At 41.3% G+C, this 27,216-nt stretch overlaps 2 protein-coding genes and 1 pseudogene across 3 annotated transcripts; all 3 read right to left on the minus strand.

The window, feature by feature from the left end:
• Nucleotides 1-1,023: 1,023 nt before the first annotated feature.
• Nucleotides 1,024-6,664, minus strand: VHL (von Hippel-Lindau tumor suppressor). Of its 2 annotated transcripts, XM_045529736.1 has the most exons (3): nt 6,184-6,664; nt 2,929-3,051; nt 1,024-1,634 (listed from the first exon to the last, which is right to left on the minus strand). In XM_045529736.1, exons 1-3 carry the CDS (start codon nt 6,518-6,520, stop codon nt 1,438-1,440), a joined length of 657 nt encoding a protein of 218 aa, XP_045385692.1. In that variant the 5' UTR covers nt 6,521-6,664; the 3' UTR covers nt 1,024-1,437. The 2 variants fall into 2 exon arrangements, with proteins under 2 accessions (XP_045385692.1, XP_045385693.1); XM_045529737.1 differs by lacking the exon at nt 2,929-3,051.
• LOC123623608 lies at nt 3,860-5,853 on the minus strand (annotated as a pseudogene).
• Nucleotides 6,665-16,580: 9,916 nt separating the features above from the next.
• On the minus strand, nt 16,581-26,098 carry BRK1 (BRICK1 subunit of SCAR/WAVE actin nucleating complex). Its single transcript, XM_045529738.1, has 3 exons — nt 25,876-26,098; nt 17,469-17,551; nt 16,581-17,229 (listed from the first exon to the last, which is right to left on the minus strand). Exons 1-3 carry the CDS (start codon nt 25,991-25,993, stop codon nt 17,203-17,205), a joined length of 228 nt encoding a protein of 75 aa, XP_045385694.1. The 5' UTR covers nt 25,994-26,098; the 3' UTR covers nt 16,581-17,202.
• Between the last annotated feature and the right edge of the window lie 1,118 nt (nt 26,099-27,216).

Here is a 27,216-nt window from a genome sequence, read left to right on the forward strand (position 1 = left end):
AGACTAAATCTAATAAAAGTATTGAATTTGAGTTAATGAATTTAAGTCCAACCTATTAAGGAAGGATCTATACATTTATAAAACTATAAAAAAAAATTCCAGGCTACTCTATGAATCCCCTGTTAGGAGTAACCCAGCAGAGATTGAAGGACTTCAGCCAGGTGAAAGATGTCACCAGATCCTGCCTGATGAAAAATGCTGAAGCAATTGGACATGTCATAGATTTACAAAAAGGAATAGAAATACCCACAGTTGGCAAAAACTTATTTACAGTATAGTTACTCATTAATATTAGAATTAAACATGAGGATTTTCTCCTATTTTCTGAGATGTCAAGTTACAAAAATGCTTTTATCACAATAACTGTAGAAAACCAATCCTAGTTTAGAAACAGAAATAAAATAGAACTGCAACAATAGTGGAATGAGAATAGCACTCAATTTAGAAAATTATAAAAAGTACTTTCTATAAAAATGATTCCCTTTAAGACATTTGTTTACTGTATACACTTTGAAGCCTCCTCCCTCCCTCACAACAAAAAAGAGACAAAACCTCCAAGCACTTTCTACCAAAGCATCCACTGGTTTGTTCATCTAACTAACACTAACTGAAGGCTCATAATGTGCTAGGCACTGGGCTCTCAAAGAGGAGAAAGACTTGTCCCTGCCTCGAGAAAGACTCAGTCTTCCCAAAGCAGGAGGCAGACACATCACCAACCACAATATGTCAATTAAAAGCAGATACCACTGCTTTCTTTCTTTCTTTTTTTTTTTGAGACAGAGTCTCGCTTTGGTGCCCGGGCTAGAGTGAGTGCCGTGGCGTCAGCCCAGCTCACAGCAACCTCAAACTCCTGGGCTCAAGCGATCCTACTGCCTCAGCCTCCCGAGTAGCTGGGACTACAGGCATGTGCCACCATGCCCGGCTAATTTTTTCTGTATATATTTTAGTTGGCCAGATAATTTCTTTCTATATTTTTAGTAGAGACGGGGGTCTCGCTCTTGCTCAGGCTGGTCTCGAACTCCTGACCTTGAGCGATCCACCCGCCTCAGCCTCCCAGAGTGCTAGGATTACAGGCGTGAGCCACCGCGCCCGGCCTTTACTGCTTTCTTATAATTAAAGGGTATGCTGCAATTCTTACTGAATGACTTATACAAAGATCCTTACACAGAAAATTTCCTGACTTACTAGGAGGCAAAAATACAACTACTTTCTTCTGATAAATACTTTCTAAAAAGGGCAGGCATTAAGTAACACTTCTGTGATGTTTGCCCCTAAACATCACAAAGCCTAGTGAAGTCAGTTAACTTCCTTTTTAAGCAATGGAGCATATTTTACTCCAAGAATGAGACATTTTGAAACAGAGAGTAAGTGACCGGTCCTATATCCAGATCAAGACTTATCAGTACCATCAAAAGTTGAGATGTAGTAGCACAAATTTCAATTAAAATCTTCCATTTCCTCTCCCATCCGTTGGTTTTCAATGTGCTCCTGTGTCAGCCGCTCCAGGTCTTTCCGCACGTTTGGGTGGTCTTCCAGATCTTCATAGAGTGATCTGACAATGTCCAGTCTCCTATAATTCTCAGGCTTGACTAGGCTTCGGACAACCTGTAGGCATCGCTCTTTCAGGGTATACACTGTAAGGGTAGAAAATCAAATATTCAGGGGCAGACTAACATCTTGAGACAAGGGCTGAGCAAGAGGTTTTACCAAGCATGGCAATTACCTTTACTACATATGGATCTTACTTCAGTGGGAAAAAAAGTACATGCATATGCTGTGGCAGTGTATTATGCTGATGGCCCCCAGTGGACACCTCGAAGAATTCGTATCCTTGTGTAGTAACTTCCTCTTGAAATGGGCTGGGCCTAGGATTTGCTTTAACTAACTGAATGTAGATGAAGTGACACTGCAATCTTAGGCCTGATCCTTAAGAAGGCCTGGTAACTTCTGCTTTGACACTCTTGGGAGCCTTGAGCTACCCCGCTGGAGAGACTACACAAAGAGGGACAGGCCCAGACCCCAGCCAACCTGCCAGCAGAAGGCAGCCACACCAATGATCACCAGTCAGCAGAATAATCACATAGCTGAGTGCAGCCTAGACTGCAGAATTATGAACAAATGGTTGTTGTTAATTTGGGGGTGGTTGTCACACGGTAATGGATAACCAAAACATTGTATAATTGGGTTTTAAAGTAACGAAATTCTTATTTTAAACTCACTGGGAATTTACTCTTTAAGGGTATTCTATAAGACAAAGTTTCCCAAATTCAACTTATCAATGCTCTATTTTATATACTCACTTCCTTAAAACAGTATCTATATTATATACACATTAGTTTGAACCCTATGAAGCCACAGGTATTTGGTTTTCTTCCCCACAAAAACATCAGTTTCTTAGGGTTCAACTTAATAAAATCATGTGAGCTTTAAACAAATAGTGAACTATGATGCTAATGTTCAATTTGGTGATTTTTATTTTTTAAACTCTGATTGGCACTGTGAGCTTGACTGGATTAAATTAAAAATTTAACATCAGAAGTCAACAACAAATAAGCCATATCATCTCACGCTGTATATCTTGTTCTCCTGACTCCAGGTCACGATTCTGCTCTAAGGCCAGAGAATCAAAAGGCATTCATATTTCTGCAATTATACAGAATTAACCTATGGTGTGATACTTTAATTTAGCCCTTCTCTTAAGAGCCCAAAGTGGTTTTGAGACACCACAACATCTTTGTTCAATACAGAACATACAGATAAATTACTTCCACTTTATTTATGGTAGAGAATAGGACACAGAAAGGTTGGATACCTTCCCCAGCATCAGGCAAAAATTGATAAGAGCTGGGCTCCTTCAAGTGGCCTATCCTCTGCTTACTACAACAAACAACCTTATCTTTTTAAAAAGTTAAGATTGAACATTAGTACCTGGCAGTGTGATGTTAGCAAAAATAGGCTGTCCATCAACATTGAGAGATGGCACAAATAATTCAGTTTGGTTAACCAGAAGCCCATCGTATGTCCCTGCATCTCTGAAGAGCCAAAGGTGACCTGTTAAGACAAGCAGAGGCTGTTAAGGAGCCATACTGGTCTGAGTCAGGGCACCTATTTTCTCTGTTTCCCCGACCTACGTGAAATGCTTGCTTCTCACTCTGCTTAAATATCGTAGAAAGCCCTCAAATAACATTGTCTCATTCAATCCTCACAAGAGAATACAGGTCTGAAGAAGGCAAGTGACTTGCTCAAGGCAACAGAGATGCTAAGCAAAAAAGCATGTACTTGAGGCTCTAAGTCCTGCGTCCTTTCTGCTGTGGTGGAAAAGTAAAGCCTAGGTAAAGTACATGACCGCAAATCACACCAAGCACTGCAAACTATAAGGAACAAGGCCACTGACTCCTTAAAGCTGTTTCTCAAAAACCAGAAGATACAAAAACAGCATGTTGAAAGAGGTCAGACAGAAAAGGGTACATTATGTACGAATAGGCAAAACTAACCTACAGTGTGAAAATTCAGAACAGTGATTGGCTCTGGGAGGGAGAGGACTGAGTGGGAACGGGTAGGAGGGGGCTTATTAGGGTAATGGACATGTTCTCATCTACAACTTGATCTAGGTATTGCTACAATTGCCAAAACTCATCAAACCCTAAGATCTGTGTAAATTATTCCTAAATTTTAAAAACAAGTACATCACATACAAAATAGTGGAGCAAGGAGGCAACCCCCCAGGCCTAAGATTCTGTTTAAGGAGGAAGTTGTCTCAGAATAAGTATAGCACTTGCTCCTGGGGCATAAATTTACTTGACAATTTGGTAGGAAAATTTAAGAAATACAAACTGGTAATTTTTTAATTGTGGTAAAATACACATATAATTTTAACCATTTTTAACACAGCTTACTGCATGAAGGAGTTACACTAGTCCAAGTTAAATGCATACCCCAAATGTTACATTATACAAGCTGTGAGGTTTTTAAACTTGTGACAAGGGAGAGTGGAAATTCTACTCATTGCAAGGAAATCCTCACTTAAGCTTCAGTGAGCCACAAGCACTTAAAACCCATGAACCTTCAGCTGATTGTCCTTAGCCTGTCCAGTTTCTACAAGGAACTGGCATAGGTTCTTGCGCTGGTCACCCTGTCACCGAATTACTTCTCCATATTCTGTATGCTCAATTACAGTATCATTGCAGGCAAATTTCTTCTTAAACACCTTCACTAATTTCTTTTTATCGTAATCATCAGCGATCCCTTGCGCAGTAATAAGGATCTTTCTGCCGTTTCTTTGTTGAATTCTTATACGGATATAATCCTTAATGGCAGCAGGAAGGTCATCACCCTTACTTGCATCAGCAAAGGTTTCAAAAGAGTAGAGGTTCTGGATAGCAGACCATTCCCTTTCCTGGGTGAAAACGGGAGGCAGAAGGCGGCGCCAGCGGCAGAAGGTAGGCAGTGGGGAGGGAGCATCGGGAGAGGGGGACTTAAAGGGGAGGCTGCTGAGTCCTCAGCAGTGGCTCAGTGACTGCACTAACCATTTTTTAAATTCAATTTTTTATATAGAGATGGAGTTTGCTATATTGCCCAGGCTGCTATGAACTCCTGGCCTCAAACCATCCTCTTGCTCTGGCCTCCCAAGTGCTAGGATTATAGGCCAGAGCCACCACGCCTGGCCCCTAACAATTTTTAAGTGTACAATTCAGTGGCATTAAGTACATTCACATGGTAAATAATTTAAAAAAAAAAATTTTTTTTGGAGACAGGGTCTCACTTTTGTTCCCCAGGCTAGTGTGCAGTGGCGTCATTATAGCTCACTGCAACCTCACACTATTGGGCTCAAGCGAGTCTCCCACCTCAGCCTCCCGAGTAGCTGTGGACTCTTCTGCCTCAGCTTCCCTCAGTCTCCCCAGTAGCTGGGACTACAGGTGCGTGCCACCATACCAGCTAATTTTTCTATTTTTTGTAGAGACAGAGTCTCGCTCTTGCTCAAACGGGTCTCGAACTCCTGACCTCAAGCGATCCTCCCACCTCGGCCTTCCAGAGTGGTAGAATTAAAGGTGTGAGCCACCACACCCTGCCAAAAATTTTTTTTTAGATTAAATCAAGCACAGATAAATATTTAAGTAGAATACAAAATTCATACAATTTCCCAGGGACTACAGAACCGTTGATCCCTGTTAAGTATTGTGTCCTTCCTCATCTAACACTAGAAGTTTGGTGTAAAAGTTTGAGAAGCATTAGTTTATTAAGTATACCAACCTCACGGAAGAAAACATCCATCAGGATCCTCACAGGATGGTTGTAAAAATTAAGAGGGACTGGGACTACTTTTCTGCTGAAGATTACAGCCTCCACCTTAGGTAAAGCCTAGTTATGCCTCACGTGGGTTTTGGCAACAGCTACCTAACTGCTTCCTCGCCAGTAGTGTTCCCCCTCTAAATGGCCTTGCAACCTGGGTGAGCTTTTCAGTACATAAATGTTGACAGTGTCATTTCCCTGTTTAAAAACTTATCAATGACTCCATTTCGCTAGAGGTAAAATCACCTTTTGAGCTTCCTCTCTCAAGGCTCTAGCCAGATCAACATTTCTATGGTCCCGGTCTAGAATTCTCAACTCCTATCTTGGGTTGGCTAGCTCCTACTCATCCCGCACCCTTTCTATCTGGGAAGCTCTCCTTAACTGAAACCAGACCACCTCACTGTTGCAGCAATCATGACACTGGCTGGTTCTTGTCTGTGTATGAATCTGTCTGTCTTTCCAACCGGATTGTGTCCTCCGTGAAGGCAGGGACTCTGACCCTACACGGAATTGGCCACTGGGGTCCTCAGGACTGGACAAACGGGCATTAGGGATGGAGCACATCTTTTAGGGATAAATACACATGGAAAGGGCGGAAAAGCTACCTTCAAATGCAAATTATTCAGTCTTATAAAGAAAAATGCTCTGCCACTTACTAGCAGCGTCACCTTGGATCTGTCACAACCTCCCAGGGGCCTCAGTTCCTCATCCGTAAAATGGGAATAGTTACAATAATACCACCTGCTTTTCGGGATGGTGGAGGGGATTCAAGGAGATAGTGCTATCGTTACTGTTGAGATCAGGCTTAGAGCCCTGGGCACCGCGCTCAGCACTGGCACCGACGAGCGCTCACAGCAGCCCAGGACAAAGCGGGCGGCGTCGCCAGCCCCGTACCTCGGTAGCTGTGGATGCGGCGGCCAGTGCCCGGCGGCAGCGTTGGGTAGGGCTGCGGCTCGCCGTCGAAGTTGAGCCACACCGGCAGCACGACGCGCGGGCTACGGTTGCAGAAGATGACCTGGGAGGGCTCGCGCGAGTTTACAGAGCGCAGCACCGGCCGCGGCCGCCCGGCCTCCATCTCCTCCTCGGCGCCCGACTCCTCCGGGCCGGACTCCGGGCCGGACTCCTCGGCGCCCGATTCCTCGTGACCGTACTCTTCAGGGCCGTACTCTTCGGCGCCGGCCTCCTCGGCGCCCGCCTCGGCCTCCTCTCCGTGCCCCGCCTTCCGGGGCATTACTTCTGGAGCCTAGACTACAAGGGCCTGGTTGCCCCGGGGGATTCGCGGCCGGACGTAGGGCGGGGAGGGGCCTGCGTGCGTGCGTGCGCCCTCCCGGGCAGGCCTGCGTACTCTTTTCGCGCGCTCTTGGGGGGGGACGGACTACACACAGAAATGGCCTCCTAAAGATTCTGCGCATGCGCATTAGGAACTTCCAGCCACGTGCCAGAACGGGGGCGGGGCGAACTCGTCAGTGTATTTTCACTATAAATTTGGTTTCTTTCCCTGTGAGATTTTGACAGATTTTCCTTAGCTTCATTCATTAAGACGTCCATGGTTTTTCCCCTACCACCTGCGCTATTACTTATTTAAAAATTCCTAACTAATCAAATTTGTACAATTTGGGTCACGAAATTAAAAATGTACCCCAGTTACCCAGAAAGAGTCCCTGGAGGCAATACGTATTAACAGTTTTTTGTGCTTCCTCTCAAAGGTATTTATGCATATGAAAACAAGTTTAAGAAGAAATTTTATATCGCTTTCATCAGTGGAAATTCACTATCATTTGCCATAGATTACAGCAGAACTAGATTCAAGTAAAAACAACAGTTACTAAGTTTTACCTATTGTCTGCTAAAGGCTCTGACTGAGCCTGTTCTTTCTTGATTCAAAAGGGTCAGCCGGCCGGGCGCGGTGGCTCATGCCTGTGATCCCAGCACTCTGGGAGGCCGAAGCAGGAGGATCGCTCGAGGTCAGGAGTTCGAGACCAGCCTGAGCAAGAGCAAGACCCCGTCTCTACTAAAAATAGAAAAATTATCTGGCCAACTAAAAATATATATAGAAAAAATTAGCTGGGCATGGTGGCACATGCCTGTAGTCCCAGCTACTCGGGAGGCTGAGGCAGGAGGATTGCTTGAGCCCAGGAGTTTGAGGTTGCTGTGAGCTAGGCTGACGCCACGGCACTCACTCTAGCCCGGGCAACAGAGCGAGACTCTGTCTCAAAAAAAAAAAAAAAAAAAAAAAAAAGGGTCAGCCAAGTGTTAGATGTTAAAGAGCTTCTGGTACCAAACCAACTTTTTCCTGGACATAATCAGGAGTAAAAGAAACTGATAAGAGTAACTTTTCACACTGCAGTCTGTGTGCCCTCTGAAATTCAATCTCATTAACACAGAACTACTGCATTACTCCACAATCATCGAGTCCCAGCCAGATATGAGGGGAGGCAGTTGGAATCACACCCACCTGGCTCTCATTCCAGGTCTAGCTTCAGATTTGGGATGTTGGCCAAGACAACTTAAATTCTCTGAGCCTTTAATTCCTCATCTTTCACAATGGCATTTTTAAAAAAGTACTTACGTCATAAAAGCATGGATTAAGTGACATAAAAGTATGGATTAAGTGGAATATAAATGTTCAGTGCCTAGCAAATAGTAAGTACCCAGCAAATAGTTATGATTATTATTATTTTTTTTTTTGAGACAGTCTCGCTCTGTTGCCCGGGCTAGAGTGCCGTGGCATCAGCCCAGCTCACAGCAGCCCCAAACTCCTGGGCTCAAGTGATCCTACTGCCTCACCCTTCCGAGTAGCTGGGACTATAGGCATGCGCCACCATGCCCAGCTAATTTTTTCTATATATATTTTTAGCTGTCCAAATTATTTCTTTCTGTTTTTTAGTAGAGATGGGTTTCGCTCTTGCTCAAGCTGGTCTCGAACTCCTGACTTTGAGTGATCCTCCCGCCTCAGCCTCCCAGAGTGCTAGGATTACAGGCGTGAGCCACCGTGCCCGGCCAAAATAGTTATTATTATAAACACAAATACCCTGTCTCTGCTCACAGGCTACTGGACAAGCCTGGGAAACAAGACAACATGTTATGATTGTAATAGAGCAGGCGGAAGATGACTAGCTGGACTTGAAAAAATAAGGTAATGTGTTTCAGTACGTCCAGGCTGCTAAAAGAAAATACCTTAGGCTGTGTAACTTATAAACAACAGAAATTTATTGCTCACAGTTACAGAGGCTGGGAAGTCCAAGATCAAGGCAGCAACAGGTTTGGTGTCTAGAGAGGGATCACTCTTTGTTTCAAAGATGATGCCTTCTTATGTCCTCACAGAATGTACGACCAAGCTCCTTCAGGCCTTTTATAAGGGCACTAATCCCACTCATGAAGGCTCTGCTCTCATAACCTAAACAACGCGCCCGCCCCCAGGCCTCACCTCCTTACTATTGCACTGTGGATTAGGTTTTAACATATGAATGGGGTGGGGGAGACACAAACAGTCAATAAGATGAGGCTTCCCAAAAGGAGTTATAGCCAAAGTGGACTTTGAAGAAAAACTGTTTACCCTTTCCAACTTCCACCACACAAATGTCCAGCCTGGATGTCAGATCAGGGCTCATGACCACCGGGAGATGGGGCAGATCCCACAGTGGACACTGACTCCCTGTCCAGCTTGCTTTTCATTTATTCTATACCCACTGCCCCTACCACTTACTGAAAACCCACCGGATGGCCCAGGCCAAAGAGCAAGATAAGATTCTGCCCGCAGACCAGGACTAGCGTCCTACATTTAAAAGAAATGGAAGGGAGAAGGAAGCAAAGTCTTTTTGTTTTTGGCTACATTCCTGTACAGCTGTTCTCAATTCAGTCTGCAAATGCAGAACCGATCTGTATTTATGATTTTGACCCATTTGAGCAACCTCCTTTCAGTTTCTTCCAGTGCCTAACAAGAAAGCCTAATGCAAACTCTTCACAAACCATACTGGAAAATGGCAGCCTCATTAAAATAACGGAAGGCTTATTTAAGATATGGAAAGGAAATAAAGATAAGGAAAAGAAAAGCCATCAAATTATACGTGTGGTGAGACAACAAAAAAAATATATGCAGTTGTGTGCCCCTGCCCCCATTTTCTGGAATGTAGTTATACAAGTTGAGTATCTCTAATCCAAAAATCCAAAATGTGTAATGCTCCAAAATCTGAAACTTTCTGAGCACCAACATGATGCTTAAAGGAATGCTCATTGGAGCATTCCAGATTTCAAATTTTTTGATTAAGGATGCTCAACTGGTTAAGTATGTAATGCAAATATTCCAAAAATCCAAAATCCAAAAAAATTCTGGTCCCAAGCATTTCAGATAAGGGATACTCAACCTGTATTAACTTTATAATAAAAACCATGTGATTGTCACGAACATGTTCAAAAACAATGTTGTTTTCATGGCTGAATATTATTCCATTGTATACATACACCACATTTTCTTTATCCATTCACCCATTAATAGACACTTTCATTGATTCCATACCTTGGCTATTGTGAATAGTGTTGCAATACACTCAGTATATTGATTTCCTTTGTTTTGGATATATACCAGTGGGATTGCTGGATACGTTTTTTTTTTTTAGTTATTCATTTATTCATATTAGCTAGGACTACAGGCATGTGCCACCATACCTGGCTAATTATTTTCTGTAGAGATGAAGTCTCACCAAGTTGCTCAAGCTAGTCTCAAACCCCTGGCCACAAAGTGCTAGGATTACAGGTGTTGAGCTACCATGCCCAGCTGGCAGTTTTGTTTTTAGTGTTTTGAGGAACCTCCATACAATTTTCCATAATGGCTATAGTAACTTATATTCCCACCAACCAATGCAAGAGTTCCCCCTTTTTCCACATCCTCACCAGCATGGTATTTTGTCTTTTTGATAATAACCATTTTACCTAGGGTGAGATGATACCACATTGTGGGTATTTTTCTTGTGGGGGGGGCGTTTTGTTGTTATTTGGAGACAGGGTCTCACTCTGTTGCCTGGGATAGAGTGCACTGGTGTCATGATAGCTCACTGCAACCTCAAACTTCTTGGCTCCAGCAATCCTCTTGCCTCAGCCTTCTGTAGCTAGCACTACAGCTACTCGACACCATGCTGGGCCAATTTTTTTTATTTTTTGCAGAGATGGAGGTCTCTTGCTCAGGCTGGTCTCCAACTCCTGACCTCAAGTGATCCTCCCACCTTGGCCCCCCCAACAAAGTGCTAGGATTACAGGCGTGAGCCAGCACACACAGCCTACATTGTGGTTCTGATTTGCATTTCTCTCATGATTGTGAGGTTGAGCATTTTTTCATATACCTGTTGGCCATTTGTATATCTTCTTTTCAGACATGTCTATTCAGATCATTTGCTCATTTTTAAATCCATTATTTGGTTTTTGCTGATGAGTTGAGTTCCTTACATATTTTGGTTATTAATCTCCTGTTGGATGGATAGTTTGCAAATATTTTCTCCCATTCTGTAGTTTGTCTCTTCATTCTGTTATTTAATTTGCCATTCTTTTAGTGTGTTCAAAGTATCAGTTCAAATCTTTTGTCCATTTCTTTATTAGGTTTTCTTTTTTTGAGACCGGGTCTTGCTCTGCTATCCAGGCTAGAGTGCAGTGGCACAATCGTAGCTGACTGCAGCCTTGAAGCCCTGGCCTCAAGCACTCCTCCTGCCTCAGCCTCCCAAAATGCTGGGATTACAGGAGTAAGCCACTGTGCCCAGCCCAGGCCAATTTTTAATGCTTTTCAAACACCTGGACATACCCATAATGTATAGGTAGCAATACAATACTTTTACAATGGTAAAACAAAATAAAAATCAAAATAACTTCACTTGGCAATCCCTTTGGTGTTAGTAAAAAAAGAAAAAAAAACAACCAAAATCAAAAAATTTGATTTTCACATACAATAAAATTTTGTCCTATGATATCTTTAACAAACTGCATTGCTCCTGTAAATATGTTTCCTGAGGTTTTTCTGCAAATATCATTTTAGTGTCCTTTGGGTTGTTTGGGAACATGTAGTGAATAATGACTACACTGTAAGCTCATGAGTACAAACTGTTTTTTCACCATTTCATCTCCAGTGCCTCACACATAGTAGTAAATTAGTGTATTTAATGCTAATAAACAATTTCTTAGGCAAAATGTTTGTCAAGCCAAACTGAAGTATTTACCATTTATTAAACTGAAAACATTTTACTTTTAGAAAATGTATATTAATAAAATCTGCTTCACCTTATAATATATTTTTCCATGATTTCTCTTAAAAATAACACAGGGTTTGTCACATTGAATGAGTTCAGATTTGATGATAAAAAAATTTCAATTAAAAAATGTTTTTTGATGAATATATAGAAATTCTTTATACTATTCTTGTAACTTTTCTATAAGTTTGAAAATTCTTTCACAACACAATTATTTTTTTTAAATGTTATGGTTGAGAGATGCAGATTAAGACACCTCATACCAACCTCATACTTGATAGTCTCAACAAGCCCAAAGGTGCCAAAGGTAACTCTGTCCTAGATTTTTTCAAATGCAAATGTTGATGCCAATTGACACCACTTAGATAAATGTGAGGGATAACTGCCCTTTTGCACTCTTAAGTTGACAATCAGATCCAGGGAGAGGCCAATAGAAGGACCGGCATGGTACAGAAAACACAAAACTGACTAGAGATGCTGAATAGCCCCGCACTGACCTGGGAATAAGGAGTCCTAGGTTTTAGTTTTGGCTTTGCCACCAGGGTAGGCATATTACTCAACCTGTCTGGGTTTGCGTTTTTGTTTCTAGAATGGCAGGAGCAGACTAGATTATCTCTAAGACTCTTTCCCACCCTAATGTTCTATGAGTTTTAATGCTTACTAATCCCAACCTTTTGACAACTTAACGTACAGGGTGGCTTTTCTTTAGAAAATAAACTCAAGAGTCCTAAGTCAACCTGATTTTCTTGTAGAATCTACCTAACATCCATAAAACCCTGAGAAATCAGCAGTACTTCTGTACAGTTATCAATGGCAATTGTCTGCAAACTGCCAAAGCAAGTTTCCTAAAGCACATTCTCCAGAGGCAAGTAGGGCCAACCTTTTTTGCAGGCAACAGAATGAAACTGAGTACAAACGCTGGGAAGGATCCTAGAGAATGAAACTGAGTACAAACGCTGGGAAGGATCCTAGAGATGAACAAGAGGCATTCTATCCCATTTAGTGTGGCTTATAGAATAGGCTGAGTATCCTTAGTTGAAATGCTTGGGACTAGAAGTGTTTCCAACTTTGGATTTTTTTCAGATTTTGGAATATCTGCATTATATATTTACCAGCTGAGCATCCCTAGTCCAAAAATCCCAAATCTTAAATGCTCCAATGAGCATTTCCTTTGAGCTCCATGTTGGCTCTCAAAATGTTTTGGATTTTTTTTTTTTTTTTTTTAAGACAGAGTCTTGCTCTGTTGCCCAGGCTAGAGTGCTGTGGCTTCCTCCTAGCTCACAGGAACCTCAAATTCCTGGGCTCAAGTGATCCTCCCGCCTCAGCCTCCTGGGTAGCTGGGACTACAGGCATGTGCCACCATGCCTGGATAATTTTTTCTATATATTTTTAGTTGGCCAGATAATTTCTTTCTATTTTTAGTAGAGATGGGGTCTCGCTCTTGCTCAGGCTGGTCTCGAACTCCTGAGCTCAAGCCATCCACCTGCCTCGGCCTCCCAAGTGCTAGGATTACAAGCGTGAGCCACCGCACCCGGCCTATGTTTTGGATTTTGAAGCATTTCGAATTTTGGATTTTCAGATTAGGCATATACTCAACCTGTAGTACACGTCTTTAGCTTGGTGAAATAAACATGGGTAGTTCAAGGTTTGAGTAATAAGAATAGAATGATAGAACTGGGTACTTTTGTAATGAATGCCAACAATCAGCTCCCTATTTTTTCCTGCTTCTGAAATCTAGTTCAAGCCTAGTTTTTAAAGACAGATAAAAAATTGCTTTATTATCAAGAGACTTGCGATCTATACCTAATAGCTCACTGGTTCAAATTCCCTGCTGTTTAGTTTTTCAACAAATGAGTTAAACCAAATTACAAGGTAAAAACTTTTCTGAGTATAAAGGAATGAAGTTCTCTTGAAGGTTCCTATAAATGGCAAGAGAAAATTTTAAAATTTAGCTCATTTTTCACTCACAAGATTTTTTTTTTTTTTTTTTTTTTTTGAGACAGAGTCTCACTTTTGTTACCCGGGCTAGAGTGAGTGCCGTGGCATCAGCCTAGCTCACAGCAACCTCAAACTCCTGGGCTTAAGCGATCCTACTGCCTCAGCCTCCCGAGTAGCTGGGACTACAGGCATGAGCCACCATGCCTGGCTAATTTTTTTGTATATATATTTTTAGTTGGCCAGATAATTTCTTTCTATTTTTAGTAGAGACGGGGTCTCACTCTTGCTCAGGCTGGTCTCGAACTCCTGACCTCGAGCGATCCACCCGCCTCGGCCTCCCAGAGCTAGGATTACAGGCGTGAGCCACCGCGCCCGGCAAGATTTTTAATATTTAGCTCATTTCCCACTTACATTAGAAAACATGAAAAGTCCTTCAGAATTATCTTTCTTCAGAAACCATTAAGGTTTTATGAGGAAAGGAAGAGAGGCAAAATGTGGATAACTTCTCTCTATTCTCTAACCTGGGAAGAAGTAAAAGAACTTAATCCAATTTTTCATTACGGTGAGGCAACTGAGAAGACTTTGAATTCAGAAAATCTGGGTACAGATTTCTGAATCTTTAGCCCCTCTGAAACTTAGTCCCCTTATAGTTCAAAACCAAATAATCATTCTGCCAACATTTTAGCTTTGTTATAAAGATTAAGCATTATAATGTTTTTTTAAAAAAAGACAAAATGATTCAGCAAACCTAGATCAAAATGCAAAATGTAATTTTATCATCTTCAGTGAGGGTAAAGTGTCAGTATTCCAGAACTGCATTAAGTTGAAGAAATCACACTTTGGGGACAAAATAAATGTGGTTTAGCCTAACACTATTTCTGGACTGCAATGAGCTGTGAGCAAAGATGTGTGTGACTTGAGAGTAAAATCTCAGTTCCTAAAGCCTGACCAAGTAAGGCCTTTCCAAGGGCGGGTATAGCTGCTTCTTTTGGCTCCAGAAGCATCTCTAACCTAGAGATAGCTAGAGAAAGTGCTAGAATGGATTAAATTCCTTAAGCAAGGCTTTCAGAAAATACAACATACAGTTAAATCTTCAGAGGAAGAAAGCTGGTAGAAGTGAAATTAGACAGCTTAGACAATCAGTGTAAACAGTGTTTTCCAGATACAGCAAGGAATACCCACAAAACCTTCTTTACAAAATGAATGATGGTGAAGAGGCATATAATTCTAACATGGGCGTGTAATCGCTTTAAAGTATCTAATGTGAGTACAGTGAAAGAGCAATAGACTAGGAATGAGAAAATCAGTTTCAGATCCTGGTTACCACATTTAAAATAGAAAAATGGTTACAAAAGTCTGAATCAGGTATGCTCTGGATTTAAACCCAATACTTTCCCTTACTTTGTATGACTTTGGGCAAGTTTTAGCCTTTCTGAACTTGCTGAACTTGTTCCTTACCTACCACATGGAGATAAGAATGCACACTTCATAGGGTTTCTTTGAGGATTAAATGAAATAAAGTACATAAAGCACTTAGGACATTATAACACTCAATAAGTTTACAGACATTACTACCAGCTATACATCCTCGAGTGCCAGAGCCTCATTTAAAAAGGGGGTAATAACATAGGAAAGCACTCTGACACATTAAAGCACCATGTAATATGAAGGATTTACTATTACGAGAGGAGGCCAGGGTCACTAGTTTCCCACAGCAAATATTATCAGTTGCTCTCTTTCCAACCAGCTGATTACCATTAACAACATGGTATTATTTAGAATACAAATTCTTTTAGAAATGTTCATTACTTTAACACCAATAAATTAACAGATTAATATCTATGAGCTGATAAAAATTTATTGAGCATTTTCATGTGTAATCTCATGAAAAGAAGGGCTTTTCCTGTCTATATAGGTTACCACTACTTTTGCTTCTATTACTATCTCATGTTATACTCCTTGCATAAAGCAGGAACTCAGTGTCTGTTAAATTGACTGCAGAGCACCAGGTAACCTAAAACTTACACTTTAGAAGTGCTCACTTTTTTATCCTGGAGAGGATAGGGGAGATATTATGAACAATGAACTCAAGAAATTGTTAAAAGCACTCTACAGATGAGCTAAAAAATGTTGAAAACAGCACTTACCACAGTAAAGGATGTCAGTTGTCTCCATTATAAGATCCTATTGTTAAATGAAGGTACTACTTAAAATGGTCTTCCAAAGGTTTAACCAGGGGTTCTATAAAGACATGAGAGTGCAAAGCAGCTTGAGCTCTACAAGGCAGTTCAATTGGTATCTACTGACTACATGCCTTCTGCAAGGCACCCAGCTGGGCAGTACAGGAAAAGATGCTCATGTATCATGTATATCCTAGGATACATATGCTAAATTAGAGAGTAATTCATAACAAGATCAAATCCAGAGCTGAAGCACAGTGTTAGCACAGTAGGATGAGAGGAATTGACAAAAGGAAAAAGGCAGTACTGAATGAAAAAGTAAAATCAAAAAAAAAAAAAAGAAAAAAGAAAGCCCAGGAGAACTTTCTGTAGGTTTGACTTGAGCTAGACTTTGAATGGCCAATATGATTTGAATAGGGGGAAATTAGTGTATACAAAGGATGATGACTTCTGTGACTAAAATGGAGATTCTACACAGAGGACAAGCCTTTAGAATTAGGTTAGTATGCTTTGGATACAAGAATGAAAAGTTTCAGACTTCTGTTTATTTGCTTTTCAAAGGAAGTAGACATTTATCTTGTACTTTATAAACCTAACAGTCTGTCCTGGATTGCAGCTAAATTATGTGGATGCTGGTATTTCAACAGACTGTAAGCATCATGTCTGATTTAATGCTGTATCTTTTATTGGAAGATAACATGCCTACCTAGTATTAATAAGTACTTGGTAAATGTCTGCTGAATGACTAAATGATTCCCAGGATAAAAATTAGTCAGCTGAAAGTCTAAACATGGGGGCTTGGGCTTGTAAGCCACTTAGGCTTTAAATCATACAGCTACATCTGAAAGTTTCATGTTAGAATAGTAATCCCATACATCACATTTCTGTGGAATAGGTGAGCCCATCTATAGCTCATCTTCCCACCACAATCACAGCAGTCAGATAAAGTCGAGGAGTTTATTAGGGAAACATGAGGCACAGATACCCCAAGTGACAGAAAGAAAACTTTGAAAATGTCCCTTCAAGCCAAGTGGGGGCCTGGCCTTGACCTCCCCCAAATGACAAGAGACTGCTGGGTTAGCAACAACATTCTCTGGCAGCCATATTGCCAGGGCATGAGCGTCTCAGCCAGGACCGCCCCCCACCTCCCACCAAAGGTGGGGAGGAGAAAAAGACTGTTTATAGATTCAGTGCAGAGCAATGAGAGGTGTAAGGAGAGTTTGAGTGACAAAGAAAGAGACATGTGGTGAGGACCTTCACAAAGAGTTCCAGGCTTTTGGCTCTGAACACCTCAAATACATTGACAAGTCGTCCTATAAAAGGTTACTGAAAAGGTACAATGAATAATGTTGTTTCCAAGAGTTCCCCTGGACTTCTCCCCACAAGCCACATCGTACCCCCAGATGCATATGGCAGAGCCCAAAGGCCACACTTTTGAAAAAAGAAAAACAAGAATAAGCCCTGTTGCTCTTTAAGGAGAGAGGAAGGAGCTGAAGGCTGCTGGGGCCTTTCCCACATGGCCTGTGTTCTGTCGAGCAACTTCCCAGCAGCAGCATGGCATACTTCTAGGTGAGCGTCTCACCTTTTGTCACCTGTCAAAGAAAAATTAACATTTAGATAAATTCAAAAAGATTAAAGACATCTAAAAAAAATCTTAATTAAGATCCTAGGCAGTGAGAAATGGTAGAAAAGGAGATAGATTTGGAGTCACCTGGTTTAAATCCAGGCCAGGTACTTAACTTCTCTAAGCCTGTTTCTGCTTTCAGGTTTTTTCTAGCAGTAAGTGGAAATATGCATTCTCTCTTGGATAGCCCTTGCCCATCATACTCACCCGTGCTTCAATGTACTCTATTCTCCTTTCAAGGGCTGTCAATTTCTCGTTTAGCGTTGCGAGTCTTGAACGACAAGACATATCTGGTAAAAAGAGACTAATGTTCAGGATTAATGTCACTCCAAGCACAGACACAGACACACACACCCTCTATACTGACAAAGAGGAATAATATAATAAAGTACAAATGGGAGTGGAAGGGATAAAGTGAAAAGTTTCTTAGGAGCACGGTGCTTTAAGTAGATCTGCTAAACTTGCTACCAAGTGTAGTAGGCAGAGAATAATGGCCACACAAAGATGTCCATGCCCTAATCCCCAGAACCTGTGAACATGTATCATACATGGCAAAAAGGATCTTGCAGATGTGACTGAAGTTAAGGACCTTGACATCCTGGGATTTATCCTGGATTATTTAATGGGGCCTAATCTAATCACAAATTCATAAATGTAGATAAGAAAGGCAGAGGAAGGGGGTAAAAAATGATATGAAGGGAAAGAGATTTGAAGTGTGAAAGGGATTCAACCTGCCATTGCTGGCTTTGAAGATGGAGGAAGGGGGCCATGAGCCAAAGGATACAAGTGACTTTTAGAAGCTGGGAACAGCCCTCAGCTGACAGCCAGTAAGGAAACATGGATCTTAGTCCTATAACCACAAGAAACAGAATTCTGCCAACAACCCAATAAGCAAGGAATAGATCCTCTTCTAGAGCCTCCAGAATGGAAAGCAGGCCTGCTGATATCCTCATTTTAGCCCAGTGATAACTGTTGGATTTCTGACTTACATAATGGTAAAATAATAAATTTATGTGATTTAAGCTGCTAAATTTGTGGTAATTTGTTGTTATGGCAGCAATAGAAAACTAATACACCAAGGCTGTACAGATGGCCATTTGCTAAGAGGCAAATGTTTCAAGAGAGGAGACATGACAAGAAAAAGAAAACAATCTCAATATGGAAGAAAGTAGAGGTCAAGAAAGCAGCAGAAATTATGGGAAGGAGGGAAGGTGTAAGACTTTCCAAGATCACGGAAGCCACATCATTACTGTTGGGAGGATACTTAATGATTCATCACTATCTGCAAAGGCCTTTTAGAACTAAAGTTGGAGAACATCAAATACTCTGTAGAACCCACATTCCATCTGTGAAAACAGACCAGATTCTTTTTCTTCCTCTAGCTTTCTCAACTTTCTTTCACCACCTCACCCAAGATGATACCTAGATTTCCCCCTCAAACATCTGTTCCTCTGCAAACTTCTCTAATAGAAACTACTCTTTCTCTTTTCTCAACATGAGAGAAAAGGGCATCTAAGCATGGTAATTATTTCTGAGTCCCTCCTCCAACACTGTTGTTCAGTCACTCTCAATAACCTTCATTTTTTAAGTCTAAAATATCCACTAAGACACTCTCCCACAAAATGGTTTAACACTTAGCTAACAAGTTTCCTTTTCATCTCTTCTCTGGCTGTTTTGCAAAAGCACTTCAGCATCCATTCTGACAAACCTTCCTACACTCTGATCTTGCCTCAACTTTCATTTCATCATGTCCAAACCTTACTCATCATGCCTGGCTAAACATTCTCCTTCAAGGCTCAGTTCAAATTGTATCTCTGAGAGGTCTTGCCAGATAGAAATAATAATTCTCCCTCTTCTGTATTCATCTAAGCATTTATGGATGAATTTCTAATTTTAGTTAATCATATACTTGGTCTTTGGATATTACTTCCTCCTTTGGATAAAGATTTAATGAATAAGAATGTTCATCACTATTACTTATGATGGTGAAAAACCAAAAACAAATGCCCATTATTAGAGGAATGGTTTGATAAAGTATAGCATATCTATGAGACTATCAAAACAGCTATTAAAAATTACAAGTTTGGCTGGGCACAGTGGCTCACGCCTGTAATCATAGCACTCAGGGAGGCCTAGGTGGGCGGATCCTTTGAGCTCAGGAATTCGAGACCAGCCTAAACAAGAGCAAGACCCCATCTCTACTAAAAATAGAAAGAAACTAGCTAGACAACTAAAAATAGATAGAAAAAATTAGCCGGGCATGGTGGTGCATGCCTGTAGTCCCAGCTACTCGGGAGGCTGAGGCAGAAGGATTGCTTGAGCCCAGGAGTTTGAGGTTGCTGTGAGCTAGGATGACGCCACAGTACTCTAGCCCAGGCAACAGAGTGAGACTCTGTTTCAAAAAAAAAAAAAAAAAAATTACAAGTTCGAAGAATATTTAATGACATGGAAAATGCTCATGCCACAAAGCCAAATGGTATTTGTGTACTTGTAATTTATAATTTATTTACATGTCTGTTTCACTACTAGAATGAGTTAATCAAAAGAGGAAGATAGTGCCCCTTATTAATATTTGTAACCTTAGCCCCACGCCTGGTATATAGATGTTTATTGAAAAAAGTTAGTGGAACAAATGACTCCAGTGTGATTCCATTCATCTTAAAAGTGGGAAAGCCATGGCCTAGGTAAGTTGAGGATCCATCTTGGGTCACTGATGGGATAAAATAACAGCAGAGCTGAGTTTAGAACCCAGTTCTCTCACCGCCCAGTATGGTGTTCTTTCCCATCACTGTCCCGCCACACACTGACGCCATCCTTCTGAGCCTTTGGGGCTGTAACTTATTACTCACGTCTTTTAAAATTTGCCAACAGCCCAACTCTTCCTCTTCCTATTCATTTTTTTCTTTTTGTTTTTAGGTTACTGATTCTTTCCCACACTCATCCATTTTCATTGCTACTCTTCATTATTTTTAAAAAATAGGTTTATTGATATATAATTTACATACCAGAAAGTTTACCTGCTTAAATATATAATTCAATGGTGTTTAGTATATTCACTGACTTGTGCAACCATTATCATAAACTAATTTTACAACATTTTCATCATTTCTTAAAAGAAACCTTGTATCTATTAATGCTGTCTCTTGCCATTCTGCCACCCCTCAGCCACTGGAAAGCACTGATCTTTGTCTCTGTGGCTTTGCCTATTCTAGACATTCTTCATTCTTCTTTTTAATCTTTTTTTAAAGTCTGCTAGTGTTGCTTCCTTGAATTTCTATGTCTAGCTTGAACATCAGTACCTCAGGACCCTCCCCCTTTTTTTCTGAGACAGGGTCTCCCTCTGTTGCGCAGGCTAGAGTGCAGTGGTATCATCACAGCTCACCTGGGTTCAAGTGATCCTCCTGCCTCAGCCTCCTAAGTAGCTGGGACTACCAACGTACCCAGCTAATTTTTAGTTTTTTTGTAGAAACAGGTCTTACTATGTTGCTCAAGCTGGTCTTGAACTCCTGGTCTCAAGTTATCCTTCCACTTTGGTAACCCAAAGTACTAGGATTACAGGTGTGAACTATGGCACCCAGGAGCCAGCACCCCCTTTTCCTGGATACACTGCCACTTTCTGTCAGGACTGCCCAACAGGACCAAATCTCTTTTCATTCTGGTTTTTGGAAGTTCAAAAGCACATTGTGTATGCTATTGAGTAAGAGCACAAATATTATCTCTGATAACCTGTCATTTTCCATGAAGAGATACACCAAAATTATGGGGGGTGGGGTGAGAGATAGAGATCCTTCCTGGATGGCTATTCTGTTCTAGCTGTCAATCTGATAATTAATCAGACTCCAAGAACAATACTATGATATTGTCCTATAAGGATAAACACTGTTGATAAATATAAAATGCTCAACTCAGTCATATTTCATACCCTAATAAATACATACTGGTTCAAATAAAAAGCACTGAAAAGTATTCAGCAGGTAGACAAATCTGAAACCAGAGCACATTTATGTGTACATTATCACCAGACTAAAAATGCCAGCTCTCGTTAGGGTACCTAATGTGCATATAACGTCACTGCTGACAAATGTCAGCTATCAGACACCTCCTTCTCTAAACTCTTAATACATGTAAGCTTAATGATACAAAAATCAACACTTCCTCTTGAATTGTTTTTGCAGGTCTTATTTCTCCAGCAAAATTCTAAATTTCTTAGGAGTGGGTAGCATATCCATTTATTCCTATTTATCCCTTTCTCACAGCATCTGACATACAACTGGGGTCATAACAGATATGCTATATTTATTGGCTAAGTATGAAAACTGAGATTTTTTAAAATAGCCACATCATCTATTTTTTTCTTTATACTTCTCTACACATATTAGCTTTAGAATTGGGGGAAAGTATAAAAATAAAAAGCTGTAATGTCTGACAATCTATTTTTAGAAACTTCATCAATTCCAAAGTACAGAATAGGCCTAGTGTTAGGATGTGATTGCTGCATTATGATCTGTGTGTCCTCAGATTTAGGTGGTCTTCCAACACTGAAAGAGAAAATCACAAAAAGATAGTGACTCTAGTCTCACCAGCTAGAATCACGGGGTAAAAGCTGTTCAGAAAGTCATTAGTTATCTTGGAAAAACAGTTCCCTCTCCAAAACACATGGCCTATGCAGACTCTCTGTGGTCAGGGTAAGGATTACAGGATTGCTGCCATTTTCAAAGGCCTACAGATACTCCCTCAAAGTAAACTCCTATTGCATCTTTGCACCACCAAATCATATCATCATAAACCCGGTACAGTAGACCCTTGAAAAATGCAGGGGTCAGAGGCACCAATGCCTTCTGCAGTTGAAAATCTGTGCATAACTTTTGACTTCCCAAACCTTAACTGCTAATAGCCTACTGTTGATTGGAAGCCTCACCAATAACATAAACAGTTGATTAACACATATTTTGTATTATATACTGTATTCCTATAATAAAGTAAGCTAGAGAAAAGAAAATATTAAGAAAATCATAAGGAAGAGAAAATATATTAACTATTCATTAAGTGGAAGTAGATCATCATAAAGATCTTCATCCTTGTCATCTTCACACCAAGTAGGCTGGGGAGAGGAGAGGTTGGTTCTGCTGTCTTAGAGAGACAGCAGAAGCAGAAGAGTGGAGGAGATAGGAGAGGAAGCAGAAGAGGCAGGCACACTTGGTATAACTTTTTAAAGAAATTATTAAGGGTACATAACAGTTGTATATAATTAAAAAATCTGCATATAAGTGGACCCATGTAGTTCAAATCTTTGGTGTTCACTGGTCAACTTACGAGCCCCACAGATATGTAAGAACTGAGGTGTCATGTTGAGGGCTCAAAACAGAAAAATATGTCGCACATATATTCATCTTTTTTTGTTTTGTTTTGATGGTTTTTTTTTTTTTTTTTGGAGACAGAGTCTCGCTCTTTTGCCCTGGCTAGAGTGCTGTGGCGTCAGCCTAGCTCACAGCAACCTCAAACTCCTGGGCTCAAGCAATCCTTCTGCCTCAGCCTCCCGAGTAGCTGGGACTACAGGCATGCGCCACCATGCCCAGCTAATTTTTTCTGTGTATTTTTAATTGTCCAGATAATCTCTTGCTCAGGCTGGTCTCAAACTCCTGACCTCAAGCGATCCTCCCACCTCGGCTTCCCAAAGTGCTATGATTACAGGCGTGAGCCACTGCACACAGCCATATATTCATCTTGAATCATCCAATGCCAAGACAATGTACTCAGATGTATCCTTATGATTTATCCAGTTTTCTCAGCTTGTTGGTCTTTGTCTAAACTCTTAATTTATAATACTTTCAATCTTTTGGAACTTCCCTCTGGTAGAACTGCTAACTCAAATTGCTTTAACGTTTAATTTTGCATCATAATTCTGTTCTTCTTTACTTGTGATCAATTGGTCTTTTCTCTAAATTCATTTTCAAAACTCTTCAAAAACCACCCAGTAATTACTTCAAACATTTGGCAATTACCATCACTTCAAAGCTGAGGGAAGTCATTTCTTCAACCTCCTAAAGATTGGACTTCTGTTGGACCTGTTGGAAATCCCAAATAGTCTTTACTCTCTATCTGGTCATAAAATGTAACTCACACTCGTTTGATGTAAAAATGTCTGCCAGCAGGTATTTCCTTGCTTATAAAGCAAGAAAAGAGACATTACTCTTCTGCAAAATTTTAAGTTCAAGCTTTTCAATTTTCACTCACTCTTAAGACTCATCCACTATAAATTTAATGGGTGTGATATGCCAAGAAGATTTATGTCAAAGATAAATGCAGAGTAATTAAAAGTTTACCAATACGATTCTGTTCTCAGAAATGAAGTTCTTACATTACCAGGATCCAAATTTGGGGAACTGAAATGCTAGATCACTTTTTTTTTTCTTTTCCTTTATCCCAGTTCTTCCTCAAAGGAAACTAGATCACTCCGAAATTCTGGAAAGCAACCCCAGTTTGACTTGTTATTTTCAACGCTATACTGATTGAACTGATATTCTTAATACTTTGCTTGGATAGTCCATATGTACATATCAGACATTAACTCCTACCAAATAAATGAAGTCATTTAATTCTGCTTTGAAAAACAAAGTTAAGGCTGGGTGCGGTGGCTCATGCCTGGAGGCTGAGCCAGGAGGATCAATGGAGGCCAGGAGTTCATGACCAGCCCAAGCAACACAGCAAGACCCCCCTCTCTACAAAGAATTTTAAAATTAGCTTGCTGTGGTGGCATGTGCCTGTAGTCCCAGCTACTGAGGAGGCTCAGGCAGGAGAACTGCTTGAACCCAGGAGTTTGAGGTTGCAGTGAGCCATGATGGCGCCACTGCATTCATTCTAGCCCAGGCAGAGGGAGACCCTGTCTCCAAAATTATAAAATAAATTTAAGCCCAGGCTAACACCTGTAATCCCAACACTTCAGGAGGCAGAGGCTGGAGGATCACTTGATGCCAGGAGTATGAGACCAGCCTGGGCTATACAGCAACACTCCATCTCTAAAAAACCAAAACAAACAAACAAAAACAGTTAAAACTCTCTATATCAGTGATTTTTCAAACTACTTTCTAATCCTCTCCAGACTAAGCCAAAGTCTCAAAGCTATGATCCAGTCATCAGTCCATTCTGTCCACAGAATATTTTGGTTTCTCCTATTTGGCCCTTCCTCTGAGGGACTGTTATGAGTAAAGAATGCTGTGAAGAATAATATTTCAGCTCTCTAGGAAAGCAGGAAAAACCGATTATGAGAACATGGAAACAGTTTGCATAGAACTTTAAAAAAAACTCTGAGGAAAATCAGACTATCTGAGTAGCAGGGTAAATAGGTCAGTACCTCTCAAATGTTTTCAGTTCATTAAAATCAATCAGTCTAGCCTCTTTGGGTCTCCTGATTCCAAATCCACTTATCTTTTCACTAAGCCATACTCCTTCACTTATATTCCTCAAAAAAAAAAAAGATATTTCAGAATATATAAGATCTGTGATTTCCTGACTACCATTCCCTAATACAACCTCTATAGCAATTTATGTGTCTGAAAGTGTATCAGTGACATATACATTTATACTATGCTCTCACTAATACTACCTTCACCCCCATTCTCTGATGAGTGAGGAAATCCACCATACTGCGGCACATCAAGATTGTAGTCCTATACCTCTTGTATGTAAATTCATTAATACAAAAACGATGCTCTGCTTTATCCTGAAGCCATTTTTTCAAGATTAGAACTTCTCCTAATGTAGGAAATGGTTCTTATTCTGTGTCCCCTACAGTGCATTAAGAGAGGGCCTCGTTTTGAGATCTAGTTTCTCTTGCTGATGCTTTCTCACAAAACTCTTGCTCTCCTTTATACTCCTTAGGACTCAACAGTCCTTTAGCTAGAAAATAATTCATTCATTTTGAAATTTTTTTTAACACATCGGTTTCCCCTATTTAATCGTAATTACTTAATGTCACTGAATTAGTGGAACTAAGGTGCACTGTTGGAAAAAGATGGCTAGATGTCACGCCTACAGACAGAACACCTACTACAAGCTAGATACTAGCAATACAGAGAGGATTTCCAAGGCCCTGCTCTGACCTCATCTCCTACCCGTCAGCATACACGGGAGGCAGGAAGGAATGGGCCGGAGAGTGGCTGAGGGCACTACTAAAAGGCATGACGCTACAGGGTTTCGACTTCATCCTGAAGATAGGGTACAGTCAAGAGTCTTTAAACAGGGCAGCGACACGATCTCGGCTGTGCGTTGTGAGTGCAAAGTGGGGACTGGAATGGAAGCAAAGCACAAAGGAGGCAGGGAGATCACTGAAGAGAAAAAAACACTCGAGTGTGGATGGGGCTGCCTGACGTGTCTGGAAAAAGGACTTGTGAAGGGGTCCCGGGGAGTGGCAAGAAGCGCATCAGCTCAGCTCAGAGCAGGATATCCCCACAGAGACTGCCTAGCGGAGCCGGAGGGTCTGGGCAGCAGGGGGGAGATGGGGCCTGAAGGAGGAAGTGAAAACCAGCAAGAGCCGAGGCTCCCACAGAGTCCCCTCAAAGCTTCTCAGCGCCCCAGCCAAACCGCCCCAAAGGCCTCCCCCTGCTCGCCTGCCTACCAAACGAGTTGAGAAAGTCCGCGATTTTCTTGATGCTGCTGGTGATGACCTCAATGTACTCCCGGTTCGCCCAGTCCTGGTGAATCTCCCGCTGCACGGGATCCTCTTGCCCCGCCATGGCGGCCGCCTAAGGAAGAGCTACCGCGCAGGCGCCCCGACCCAACAGGTGGCCAGTGCGCCTGCGCCCCCAGGCCACACCCATCCTATTTGGCACGCGCGAATCTACAGGCATTGTGGTGCGCCTGCGCAATGTTACGTTCTCGCTGGCTTTCTCTCTCGGCTCCCACGCCGGGGAAAATAGACGCAATTCGGGCGGAGAGGACGGAGTGCGCAGGCGTCAAGAACCACCCACCCACGCCCATCACTGGCGGGTTTGGTCGTTAGGGGGCGCGTAGGCTCGTGTCGCTTCCTCGCTGGGCTGTTTCGGGCTCAGGTTGTGCAGTCTGCACTAGGATGGGCACAATCGATTGACCCATACTAACTACAAGTCATTTTTGAAATGCTTTTCAACAGTACAACGTGATGTTCCACCTCATGTTTATCAAATGAGCAAAGCATTTTTCTAACGACAATACCCAATGATGGAGACGCTGAGGCGAAATTGGTAGGGCATACTCTCTAAACTGGCACAGTCCTTTTACAACGAATTTGTAAGCTGATAGCCAGAGCTGCAAAAAATTTCAAACCTTTTGACCTAATCATTTCATTAAGAAAATCATTGAAAAAACCCACCGCTTTAAAAAGGCGCAGAGATATTCTATTAATGCTACAAGAACGAAATCTCAGCAGCTGAGGAATGACTAAACGATGGTATAGCCACTTAAGGCAATATTATCAATACTATGCAGTCATTTAAATGCCAATTGTGAACACCAGAACAACATGAAAACAGGATAAACTGGAGGGAAAAACAAAATATAAATTGTTCTCTAATGTTGAACACTGCATGATACAGACCAAGCTGATGTAGGCCATTAGTAACGTGTGGCATCAGGACTCTGGTTTTCCACATGGAACAGTATTGCAGACTTGGAGGTGATGGCAAATGGCACTTCTGAGAACACATCCCTTAGAGCTGGGCACACTGCAGAGGACTGTAGTACAGATTATCAGAACACTATGAAGCCCTCTCTATCCAACTATTTTTAATCATACAATTTTGCACTGAGGTCTTTCATTTAAGGGGGGAAAAACTACCACTGTGCAATTAAAAACTAAATAAAAATTACTGCTTTGTTTGCTTTTAAAATAACAAGCGTCCCTTTTATTAAGAGGAAAACAAAAATGAACTGACCGGGGGAAAACGTTTTGTAATTAAAAATCATTTGTATCTCTTCCAAG

This window comes from Lemur catta, chromosome 18 (assembly GCF_020740605.2).
Source record: "Lemur catta isolate mLemCat1 chromosome 18, mLemCat1.pri, whole genome shotgun sequence".
Lineage (NCBI taxonomy): Eukaryota > Metazoa > Chordata > Mammalia > Primates > Lemuridae > Lemur > Lemur catta.

What these genes read in the sequence shown, in the direction of transcription:
- BRK1 (XM_045529738.1), bottom strand. Translation starts at nt 25,993, where the DNA reads ATGGCGGGGCAAGAGGATCCCGTGCAGCGGGAGATTCACCAGGACTGG. An exon ending in GGACTTTCTCAACTCGTTTG is followed by an intron (nt 17,552 to 25,875) that starts GTAGGCAGGCGA and finishes TCTTTTTACCAG; the next exon opens with ATATGTCTTGTCGTTCAAGA. An exon ending in TAGAGTACATTGAAGCACGG is followed by an intron (nt 17,230 to 17,468) that starts GTGAGTATGATG and finishes TTTCTTTGACAG; the next exon opens with GTGACAAAAGGTGAGACGCT.
- VHL (XM_045529736.1), bottom strand. Translation starts at nt 6,520, where the DNA reads ATGCCCCGGAAGGCGGGGCACGGAGAGGAGGCCGAGGCGGGCGCCGAG. An exon ending in CCGCATCCACAGCTACCGAG is followed by an intron (nt 3,052 to 6,183) that starts GTACGGGGCTGG and finishes TTGTCTTAACAG; the next exon opens with GTCACCTTTGGCTCTTCAGA. An exon ending in TGCTAACATCACACTGCCAG is followed by an intron (nt 1,635 to 2,928) that starts GTACTAATGTTC and finishes CTACCCTTACAG; the next exon opens with TGTATACCCTGAAAGAGCGA.